General features: G+C 36.0%; 1 protein-coding gene across 2 annotated transcripts in view; it reads right to left on the bottom strand.

Annotated features, from left to right (window-relative positions):
- BMP2K (BMP2 inducible kinase) overlaps nucleotides 1-12,935 on the bottom strand; it is a 123,032-nt gene that overhangs the window by 34,107 nt on the left and 75,990 nt on the right. For both annotated transcript variants that reach the window (XM_079919775.1, XM_079919776.1), the window contains exons 8-10: nucleotides 7,372-7,475; nucleotides 5,794-5,873; nucleotides 1,374-1,534 (exon numbers count right to left, since the gene is read on the bottom strand). In XM_079919775.1, the coding sequence (XP_079775901.1) occupies nucleotides 1,374-1,534; nucleotides 5,794-5,873; nucleotides 7,372-7,475 (345 nt within the window). The remainder of the gene's footprint in view (nucleotides 1-1,373; nucleotides 1,535-5,793; nucleotides 5,874-7,371; nucleotides 7,476-12,935) is intronic.

Genomic DNA, 12,935 nt, shown 5'->3' with positions numbered 1-12,935 from the left:
AAAGCACCGAGCTGATCTCCCTGTGCTATGCGGCTGCTTCCCACTAGCTATCTATTTTACGTTTGGTAGTGTATATATGTCCATGCCACTCTCTCACTTTGTCACAGCTTACCCTTCGCCCTCCCCATACCCTCAAGTCCATTCTCTAGTAGGTCTGCGTCTTTATTCCCATCTTGCCCCTAGGTTCTTCATGACTTTTTTTTTTTTAGATTCCGTACTTTTTATATAAGATTTAATGAGAAAAGCAATGTTAAGAGATGTACAGGGCTTCCCTGGTGGCGCAGTGGTTGAGAGTCCGCCTGCCGATGCAGGGGACGCGGGTTCGTGCCCCGGTCCGGGAAGATCCCACATGCCGCAGAGCGGCTGGGCCCGTGAGCCATGGCCGCTGAGCCTGCGCGTCCGGAGCCTGTGCTCCGCAACGGGAGAGGCCGCAACAGTGAGAGGCCCGTGTACCGCAAAAAATAAAATAAAACCGAATAGCATCTCCAACCCAAACACTGAATGCTTACCATGAAACAGAATTTTCCTAGATACCATACACCTTGTTATTTACTCTTTATAATAGGCAGAATGGCTGTTTTCCCATTTTACAGAAGGGAACACTGAGTCTAAGAAATGGTAAAATGGGAATTGGACATAAAAGACTTCAAATTCCCCTTTTGTTCCCTTTTCCCTTTCCCTATTCCTCCATCGGGTATGCCTGATCACCACAGGCTTATGTTACATCAGATAACATAAATGTCTTCCTTGAGCATATACTTTACCTAATAGTAGTAACAGTAGTTAATAGTGAACATTTCTTAAGGACATATTATGTGGCAGGCATTATAGTATGCAGTCATTTAGTCTTCACAACAGTCCCATAAGATAGGTACTAGTATTTTCATAACACATATTACTAAAAAATAGGAGAAATAGGACTCAAATCCAGGTTCTTAAGACTCAACATGTAGGCTTTTAACCATTAGAGTATCCTAATTTAAAACATACTAGTTGAAAACACTTTAACATTAAAGCTTTGTAAGCCTAGAGTTTCAAATTCCTCCTTTCCAATACAATATAGAATTTTCTATACTCTTGAACTTTAGTATCAACCTCGAACCCTACTAGTCGATGACTCTAGAGATAAGCAGGTTGTGAGCTTTTCATACCATACTTTTATACTACCCGTACCTTACTTTTGCTGACAACATTAGGAAAACAATTAGGTGGGTTTATTAGACATTAGTAGCTTTATGTTTCTTAAAGCACTATGTGACATATCTGCTTCACAACAGTAAGTCTGCCAATAATTTACATTTCTAGGAAATCGAGCCATAAAAGGTTTATGTAAATTAACTAAAAAGGGGACGAGGTTGGCAGAGCTGTATCACCTTTTGGTCTGTGGTTACTGAATTCACCAGGAGCTGGGACTTTAACAGGTATTGCTGAACTTTGAATGGTCAGCACACTAGGAGTGGCAGTAGTAGAATTCGCCTTTGGTCTCTGTCTTGGTGCAATTGAGGTTTCTGTTGGTCCAATGGTATCTGTTATTCTACAACAGAAGAACACATGTCATTCCAAATACTGGGATCATTTCTAACTTACTATTTGTTCTATAAAGGATCTATTTCAACAGATGCATATTTATTATTACTGATGGTCATGTTCGTCCTCTTGGCTTCTTCCTAAGTCTCATTTTCAAGTACTAAATGTTTAATGAAGATAAGGAAGTAAATAAAATAAACCTAACCAATTTCCTCAAGCCAGATTGCTACCACTTATAGTCTGCCACCGGAGCTGGCAAAAAAGGAGTATAGAATTGCTCTTAAGGAGATAAAATAAAGGAAGCAAACAGAAGTCTTCTCAATAAGGTTTTGGACAAAACAGAGCCAACTCTCTAAACCAGTCAGAGAAACAAAAATAAGAAACAACAAACAACAGGCTCCTTTAGCTTGGACTCTTGGCTTAAGAAAAAAAAAAAGAATAGGGCCTAAGGCATGCAAAACAAAAGAAGCCAAAACTTTTAACTGGTGGAGCTATCAGCTCACATTCAGCATCTTAAATCTTTAACTTTGCTTTACTTAAAACACTGAATGGAAATTATATAAAGGTTTTCCCACTAGGACTTAGTTCAGGCCACAAATGTGAGTGGTCAAGTGGAAAGCAGTTTTGAAAGCAAGAGACACTAAATATAATTCAAGAAGACACAGACATTTGCTTTTCTCTTTCAAAAATAGCCAGGAAAAATCTTTAACTTACGTATTTATCAACTCTGCTTTCTATAAATTCAGAACAAAAAACTCGAATACTTTAATAGGGTCTATGCTCACTTTTCAAAAGGATTGCAATAAAATCTCTTTATCAAGTTCCCTTAGCACATTTTCAAAATGATCTGACGCTTAAAAGTTTTGCATACTTATGATTTATCAAGTACACATCTGCGGCATTTAGAGGAAGTCCAGTCTATCATAACTGCACAGGACTCTACAGTTCTTTCCTCTATCTGGAGATACCACAAGAGGGAGCCCTCTCAACAACTATCTTTCTCAGAAAGAAAGGATGTGAAATTGAATCAAAAGATTTTGGAAAATCATAGAAATGCACTGTATGTGTGCTGTTTTCTAAAAATAACATTTATGTTTTACACGGGATGGGGATGGTACAAGTCATACGAAAATAGAACTAAAAGGCTATAAAAAGATCATGTATACATGTAACCAATTATATCTCATTTAATCTAATTATTTATTGAGTTCAAATTATGGATATGGCACTAAAACCAATGCTGTACTCCCTAAACTTAAGTAATTTGGGGGAAATATTGTATACAATCTTTCTATTTGCCTACCCATTCTTCATTAAGTGGGTAGTATATAGGCCAGACCTCACCCTGCCTTGTTCCTGTTCTAAATAGCTCCATAAAGGATTCACAACACACGAGCAGGGCAAACCTCTAAAAAGCATATTAAAAGTTCTGCAGACTTTGTTTAGTCTAGTGTTTCCTAACTTATTTCACTAATGTACCAATATCTATTATACAATTACTGATATCCAGCTAATAGGGCTCAGTCTTCAAAGAATTTACAGCCTACCTAGGAAAATATGGCACATGTTCATGAAAATATAATAAAATATAAGACAGAAAAAGTAACCAGCGCTAAGCTAATACTGTCAAGAGTTTCATGGAGGAGTAATTTTACCTTTAACCTAACTTGGCTAGAGAAGGCGCAGGTGAGAACTGGAGGTTAAACATAAATGTGATTTCATCAGACAGTAAAAGAAAGTAAGCGGTCTATGAAGAAATGGGAGGAGAATGCCTGGACAGATTCAGCAAAGTGAAAATACAAACTTAACTAAAATGAAAGAACGAGTAATTACTGACATCAACACTGCTACTGCAGCTTCCTTTGCACTATTGTAGCAGACAAAGAGCTGGTTTTTTGCTTCCTTTCTTTTCTTTTCTGCTGACTAGCCTGAACAATCTTCCTAAAATACACTCTCTTCTCTTAAAATCCCTCAGTGTTTCCATCTGCCAGGGCAGTGATTCTCAACCCTTCCATCTTTAAGACATAAATCATATAAGTTTCACATGTGTAACAGTCCCAAGAGCAGATGCAAATTTTGGGGAGGTGGATGGGGGGTTTTAAGAAGTGAAACAAAAAGTGCCACTGACTGAAGGCAGGGCAGGCAGATAATATCCATAAAAGCTTTAAAACATGTAAATAATGATACTGGCTATTTAAAGATTCCCCCTCCTCCCCTCTCTGGAAATATGCCTTTTACATGGAAAAAAAAAATGATTTACAACTTTTTAACATTTAGAATTTTTCAACTTCTTTACTGATACTATCAATAAAAAATAAACTTATATTATTGACCAATAAGCACCAATAAACCCTATTTATTTTAATATACATAATGTATAGATTTAACATACTATGACTAGCACTGTGAATTTTAGTTAACTATTTCATTAACTATTTCATTTCCTTATAATTGTATAGCTGTAACGTGTCATGGTGAAAAGATATTCAAAGCATTACTGTTCAGCTGACTCATGCTTTTTAAAAAATTTGTATCTACTTTCTTAAAGATTTAATCATTAACAAAATAATTATTTTAAAATATAAGTAACAATAAAATTCAACTGACAAGTCCTACAATAATTCATAATGACCACTCAACTATAACAGCAGTTGCTAACTACAGCTATGTCATGGGTAAGACAGTCAGTCATGCTGGATTCCTGCAAGTTAGACATCACATTACTCCTTCGTCTCTTACTCAAAAGAGTATTTTAAATTTAAGTGAATGAAGATAATGTTTTTAGAGTGATGCCATATTTTTTTAAAAAAACTAAGTCATTCTCAAGTGATATTTCAATAATTTACAAATAACAGATTATTTATAACACACCTGACAACCAAGTTCCAAATAGTAGAACTGACTGCAAAGTTGAAAACTCACCGGTCTAAAGGCCAAAATCCAAATTTCTCAGCATGACATATAAAGTTGCTCATGACTGATATTTACCTACCCCCTCCTCATCTTCATTTCCCACCACTCCTGTACATGTGCCCTTATTATGCCCCAGCCTTGTAGTTTCACAAAGGCTGTCCTCATCGGCAATGTTTGCCTGCTATGGTTTCACTGCCCATCATTCCAAGTGACTAGACTATTCATCCTTCAAGAAAAGAGTCCAGCAACTCCCACCGGATTCTTCCTGTGCTCCTGTCTTCTTTCCCTTCCTCCACCCTCAGAGCTGCCCGATATCTATCAAGGTGTGACTGTTCACCCGTCTATCTTCATTTGGATCAGAGCTCCTTGGAAATAAACACTGCTGCTTTTTCTTTGTGGTCTCAGTATCTGTATCTTGAATGTAACAAGTGCGTGACAAATATTTTTTATGTATTTTATGTCAAATAAAATACTTTGCATAAGTAAAATACAATACAAAAAACTGTGGCCAAGAAATCTCCCCAAATGTAATATTACGCCTGTCTGATAATGTAAAATACAGTCCTGCTTATTAACTTTTAAACTCAAAAAAGAAAGCACGAGAAAAATAAAAAAAAATCAGTCATTAATTCAATCATTAGTCAGATTTAGGTCTTAACCTATGTAATTCGTATCAAACATTAATGTAGTAAAGAACTATAAAAATTATTTAAGGGCTTCCCTGGTGGCGCAGTGGTTGAGAGTCCGCCTGCCGATGCAGGGGACACGGGTTCGTGCCCCGGTCCAGGAAGATCCCACATGCCGCGGAGCGGCTGGGTGGGCCCGTGAGCCATAGCCGCTGGGCCTGCGCGTCCGGAGCCTGTGCTCCGCAACGGGAGAGGCCACAACAGTGAGAGGCCCGCGTACCGCAAAAAAAAAAAAAAAAATTATTTAAAACATTATACTTCTTTATCAGTCTTAAAAGTATTACCATTATAACCACTCATTATAAAATATACATAGCTATTTTTTCTTTCAGTAAATTAAACAAAATCATACTAGCTATTAAGTAAAACATAAAATCTCATAAATTAGTTGCCATGTGACGAAATGACAACTTCCCCCTGTAAAAGGACCCAGTGTAACATCAGCAGTTACACAATCACTTCGTGATTGCTGAGAGGTAGCAGTTCAAGTGCAACTGCTGTCAAACCCTGTTATATAAGAAAGCTTATTCTGTACTTCCAATAAGGAATACGACACTTTTTGTGGGTGAAGATGATATTTAATGAATGACACTTGCTAGGATTAAAAACAAGAACTGTCCTCTTTTTTCTTAAATGCCTTTTCAAATTTCAGCATAGTTTTGCCTACCTGGCTTTTATTTGGCTTTTCCTAGAAGCTGCTTCACTAGCAGTCATCGGTTCAGGAAGAGCTGAAGGAATAGGAGAATTCTTGGAAGAAAAAATAAAACTTTTCATTTTAGTTTTTATTTCAATTGCAGAAAGCTTTACTTAAACACTACAGATACACTCTTAAATTTTAAAAGTATTGTCTGTGAGACAATCTCTTCACCTCAGATATCTATAAATTGTTCACATATATTTGCAAATATCAGTGCATGTTATACAAATGTCATTTTCATATTTGTGTTCCACAAAATTGTTCACATATATTTGCAAATATCAGTGCATGTTAAACAAATGTCACTTTCATATTTGTGTTCCACAGAAACCCTTGGAAAATAAACAGAACAACATCATTATATCCACTTTACAAATGGGTAAATCTTGGGTATAAAGGATTATATTACACTTGTAAATCAATGACTATTTCACACTCTTTGGAAGAAGAAGCAAAACACCAAGCACATGAATACCGTGTTGTTTTACATACTGCAGGTAATTTTCATGACACTGCTTGTCAAGTCTAGAAAACAAGAGGAGAGGCTTCACTCATTTGTTTATCCTCTATAATGTTTGGCTTATAGTAAGTACTCAATAAATGTTTGCTGAGTGAAAAGCTAAAAATCCAGGCAAATGTCAAATAAAGCTACTTTCATTACAAGAATGTTAGTAATGACTTTCAGCTTCAACCAAGAATATATTATATTGACATAGTAAGAACTTCAAAAAACAAAAAGGAAAAGGTACCAAATTCCTTCTTTTTTCTCAGTGGGGTGGATTAAGTTATACACAAAGGAAACCTATAAAACAAGTCAGGCCAGAATGATCTTCACAATGTTGAGAACAGCTTAAAAATCACTGATGATTCTAGACTTTTATTAAAATTAGCAGACTCGCCATATACCGTTAATCTGATGTAGTTAAGTATGCAGACACCAGATACAATTCAAAGCCTTTGCATGGTAATAGCTATTACCAACTCAGCTTCCCTGCACTAGACACTGGGTTTTACATTTATTATTTCTAATCCTCATAATTACTATCCCTGTTTTACAGAAAAAGTAACAAACTATTAAGTAACTCCCCAAAATATACAAAATCAGTCACTGATAAAGACAGAATTGAACCCAGTTCTCTGCATTTACAACGCCTATGCTCTTTATGCCAAAGGTAACCAAACTTTAGGGTGCTTAGTGTCTCAGTAATTTTTCATGACACCCGGCCCCACCCTGCTCCCCAAAAATCTAACAGTCCTGTTTTTTCAACAGTTAGGCCCAAACAACTTAATAATAGTAGTTTGTGCTGTATCAGACAGAGGTCACTGTGTTTCCCTCAAACATGCAAAACATCCTGCAGTGCCCTCAATCCACTGTAGCTCCCCAGAGCACCACAGTACATAGTTTGGCAACTGTAGCTTTGTATCAAAAATACTAATCACAAACATACCATGAGACCACTTGTCTTGAAACAAGTAACTCTGAAAGTATATATATCCACACAGATAAAATGTGTTTTAAATTCATATCCTACTTGCAAAACTACTTACATTGATGTTGGAGACTGGACAATCCTTTTTGGCAAATTTAAATGCAAAATATGACACTTGAAATATATCGGGTCTACGTTCTGGATCTGGTTCAAGCATGAACCCTGCAAGAATAGATCAAAATGTTAAGACGTTTCATTGAACACGGAAGCAATTAGGGGTACATTAAAAGGATAAAATAAATATATATATATTTCCATTCTAAGAGCAGTGATGATTCCACCAAACTTTGTTAACGTATATAGAAAACATTAGAATTGCTATCTTATACAATATCCCAAACTAAAGACAAACCAGTCCTAGAACAGTTCTGTACTGAAAGTATGAACGACAAATATGAGTATTTTTCTGGGACCCTAACGCAAAAGAAAAAGTAAGTTTAGTGAACACTGGGGAATTATCCAAAAAAGTTCCAGGGCTGTAGTAGGGGTCCTTATTTTCACTATTATCTAAAATATCTCTACTAATTTTTAAGTGCTCCTAAATCATTTAAGAGAAGACTGAATTTGTATGCATTATAGTCTGTTTAACAAAGTAGTAGAGGGTTGGCACTATAATTTTCCTAAAACATGCTTTCTTCCCACGCTGATGATAGCAATATTCATCATAGTTCTGTATTTCAACATGCTATCCACATCACGTTCAGAAGTACAAGCATAATTTCGTGGTTCTATTATGAACAGATTTCACACCAACCCTACAGCATTGCTTGGAAGGCCTGACCTTTTTTCTAACCAAAATGACCACTACCACTTGTCAATTTCTTGAACTACTTGTTAATTTACAATTTCACAAGAAGGCTGACATTTATACTCAATTACATATGTAAAAAATCCATATTTTGTTAAAGCAGTCTTCATATTCTAACGCTGCTTCATTGATTAACTCTAAGTTCTCATCTTATTCAAATAATTTTTAAACCTATCTGCAATGTAAAATTTACAGCGTTAATTAGATAATATTCTAAAATGTACTAACAAAATTATGTACAGAGATATCAAGGTATATAAACAGCTAAATTAAAATTATAAATCAAAATGAATTAAATCTACCTTTCAAACTTAAGTAATATTTGAACAAACAATGTGTAATACATCTCCAACAGCATGATAAATTTATTTGCTAAAAACATGGTTGTTTGGCAAGTGACACTAAGCACATACAAAAATTTATTTGGGAGATTCTGGACTCGGTTTTATTATATTCTGCATATCACTTGATTTTATTTATTTAAAAAGGCTAACAGATATCACTTACAAAATTGATATTTTACTATTGTATCACCATTGTTAGAAATAACTCAGAACATTTAAGTCTAATATTTATTAATGCATATTCAACTTCATTCAAATCCAGAAAAGATCTGAAAAATCTACAAGGTTTATTTCATCCTCCAAAGTTATATTTTATCTTGATACCAACAGATATTACATGTTTTAAAAGTAACAACAGTACATGATATGGGGATAAATTTAAACAGACTTTTACCAATGTGGGTAGAACTGATAACATCTCATAAGCAAACAAAAGGACCTCTAACTCCCCTGGCTCATGTTTCCATGTGGGAATACATCTTCTGGAGGCACTTCCGCTTGCCGAACTGTACTGATACCATTTATGTGACATAAAATCAGCCTAAAAGGTCATGACTAGCATTTGTTTTAGTAAAGTAGAATAGAAAACATTAGAGTGCATTACTGTAAGTGTAAGCAATGTTTCAAGAAACTTGTTTTATGTGTATGTATATGTAAAATGTATTTTTTACCATGGATCACCGTCAAGCGGTTTGAAAACCACTGTGCTAGTGACCTCTCTCTATTAGTATAATACAGTCCTCGCCAAGGGAAAGACAGTGATTTGTCTAATTTAGACTAGAAGAAAAGAAATAGGCACCTACACGTGTCCATCTCTGTTGCTCTTTCTTTCAACAGTTTATTCTCAGGACATGTATGTTCTCTACAGAACCATGTTTTGCCAAGTGGCCTACTTCTGTGGAAGCAGTCCATGGTTTTCCAACATTGTCTATGACTCTGTGAGAGTATATTTGGGGGTTGTATATGCATTAATAGGCCCATTTGGCTTCAGAGTCCCTTCTGCAATCTGCTTTGTCATTTTATCTAATGAGATCCTGTGCCCCATCTCTAATTTGGTTCTAAATTCAAAGTATAAAGAGGCTGAAACCCACAGTAGACCATGGTTACATTTTTATCTCTGAATATTTTTATATTGAAGGTTATCAGCCATTTAAAAAAAAAGAAAAAAATCTCAATAAGGCACTGTTAAAGCACTTAATAATGTAATTTTTCAAACTCTCCAAAAGAATGGATTGCAAAATGTACTCCTAGATTACTGAATGATGTAATCTGGAGTGTAGAGGTATCAGTTCTAATCCACCTAAACACTGGAGCATATCTACCAAAAATGACAATTTCAATTTTTAAGTAGTTGATCCAAAGCCATTTTCTCTCACAATAATTAAACCTCAAGTCTAGTGTTTTATTAACTCCTACTTCATGACAATAAAACCATTTCATCTATAGAAATATGCTCCTGAGGAGAAGGAGTGGATTAAGGAATACATGTGTCTAATTCATCCAAAAGTGAATCAAGTAATTAAGTTTTGTTTTTGTTTTTGTTTTTTTGCGGTACGCGGGCCTCTCACTGTTGTGGCCTCTCCCGTTGCGGAGCACAGGCTCCAGACGCGCAGGCTCAGCGGCCATGGCTCACGGGCCCAGCCGCTCCGCGGCATGTGGGATCTTCCCGGACCGGGGCACGAACCCGTGTCCCCTGCATCGGCAGGCGGACTGTCAACCACTGCGCCACCAGGGAAGCCCCCTAGTAATTAAGTTTTTTAAAAAAGACAGAGAAGCTAGAATACACCCTTGTTTACCCAACTTAATATGATCATGTGAGTCAGCACAAGACCATTCCCATTAACCTTGCTTCTACTGTAAATATAAAATCGACCTTTAAAAAGTAAGCCATAATAGAAATGTAAGGATATTTCTCTGCTCCTCTTACTTGTGTGACTCTTTCTATTGACACAAATATCACTAACTCAACCTAAGAACACAAAACAGTCTCAGCACTGAAGGTACTATATGACTAAACCACCACAGTATTTCCAACTGATGTATCAGACTATCTGATAAAAATCACTTGCCCAAGGCAACTGAATTAATTATGCTTATTCTAATTTTGCAAAGGAAAGTACACCATCCATGCATATTCTAGCAAAAAGAGCAGCTAAAGGAGCAGTGGCTGCTGCAGCACAGCAGTGGCCAAGTTAACCCTACGGTTACATCGAGGACGCACACCAAAAATTAAATGAAGTAGTTTCCATTCAAGTTACCTAAAATGATGGATCCATACTGGGTCCTAAGTAAAAGTTAAACCAGCATCTCTAATCTAACAGCTCAACAAATTTAACAGGAAAATACTTTGGACAGAGGTCTCAAAAGAATGTTCCTGCTTAAAATTTGTTAATATCTTTTCCTTCCACAAAGACACTTTTTCTCTCCCACAGACTTCCAGCTATTACACTTATAGTAATTTACCTGAAAAGAGAAATACCCACTCTAATTTTGCAATCATAAATACTTCAAGCATTAACTTGTTATTTTTGTCTGTTGACCTATGGAAAGTATTATAGAAACTTACATGTTAGGCAAAGATGTTCTACAAACCTTATTCTATGGACTGTTGAAATGAAACCAAATTTAGCAGCTAATTAAATAAATGTGTTCAATCATAATGTAAAGACTAATGGCACTATAAATATGCCAGGATAGTATATTTGGGATAGCCCTGGTAGCTGTTCCTAAAAGTTATTGATCACAGCCCTCTCTTTACATCTCCCCAAATGGTAACCCAGAGCCAATGACTGAAAACCTTCAAGGAAACCCTATCTTAATCTCTGATTTCTTTTCAAAGGTACATTAAAATGTCTGAGATTTTTTTCAACAAAAAAATATATAGGAAGACAGTGGGTGAAGAGCATAAATGAAGCAAGATTGGCCATGAGTTGATAATCACTGAAGCTGGGTGGCAGGTACATGATAAACCACTGCACTGTTCTGCCTATATTTATATGTATTTTTTAACTTCCATAATGAATTTTAAGTGTATCTAAATAAGCAAGTTCCTGGTTTCCCACAGAAAACAGGTATTAAAATAAATGTATTTATTATCAAAACAACAAGAAATAACAAGTGTTGGTAGAATGTGGAAAAAAGGGAACCCTTGTGCAATGCTGGTGGGAATGTAAATTGGTACAGCTACTGTGGTAAACAGTACAGAGGTCTTTCAAAAAGTTGAAAATAGAGTACCATATAATCCATCAATTCTCCTTCTGAGTATGTATCTGAAGGAAACAAAAACACTAACTCAAAAAGATATCTGCTCCCCCGTGTTCACTGCAGCATTATTTACAAAAGCCAAGATATGGAAGCAACCTAAGTATCCATCAATGGATGAATGGATAAAGAAAATGAGAGGCATACACACACACACACACACACACACACACACACACACCATGGAAATATTACTCAGTCACTAAAAAAAGAGAAGGAAATCTTGCCATCTGCAACAACATGAATGAACGTGAGGGCATTATGCTAAGTGAAATTGGTCAGACAGACAACAAATACCATATGATCTCACTTAAAAAAAAAAAAAAGACAGATACAGAGAACAGACTGGTTCATTATATATTATATATCACTATTTCATGCACAAAGTTAAGAGTTAAGAAAATTAATCTTAGTAGTTACATTTAACAGTATATTCTGGAATATATGATAAATTATGGTAAACGTTTGATATCCAACCTTAACCTGAAAAACCAAGTTTGGCTTCAAAGCATCCAAAGAAATCTCTGCAGGGAAAGTACATCCTACTTAGTATCTGACAGCAGATGCCCTGACCCTCACCCAGAAAATCAAAAATTAGGTTAGCTCAGGAAGAATTATAATGACGTCAGTAGTAGTGGTAGTGGGAGCTATAGTAGTAATAATGATAGTAGTATTAAAGGCCATCTCTTTCTGAGTACTCACACATACTAAGAAGCACTTCTCATAATTCATTTAATTTTCACAATAACCTTAAGAGGTAGGTCATTTAATATGCTCATTTTAGAAATCAAACTGAAATAAATGGAGCTGCCCCGTATCCTGTACCAAATAGGTGACAGAGCAGATGCAAGCCTAGGCCATTTGGCTCCGGAGGCCAAATTGCTCTTAATCTCCACAATGTACTTCCTTAACTACCATAACAGAAGCTAAAAGAAAGGTGAAGCAACCAGCCTTCTGTTCACTCATCAAAACTATTCAGTAATCCCGTTAGTTATGCTTCTCATTCTCCTCTAAATATTCTCTAAGTTCTTTTCAACTCTTAGATCCAAAAATGCAAAGTGATTCTCTCCTCATTGCCCCCTGCAATCCATCTCCATTACTTGTCTACTGGAAAAGTTAACAGAAGCTAAGAAGAAAAATTCTAAATAATTGCTACTTTTAAGAAGTAAAGTCTGCAGAAAGTTAATAAACTGAGCTTTGTGGACAGTA

This window comes from Stenella coeruleoalba (genome assembly GCF_951394435.1).
Source record: "Stenella coeruleoalba genome assembly, chromosome: 4".
NCBI lineage: Eukaryota > Metazoa > Chordata > Mammalia > Artiodactyla > Delphinidae > Stenella > Stenella coeruleoalba.
Note: the sequence above shows the minus strand (reverse complement) of the source record. Positions and strands in the feature narration are given on the sequence as shown.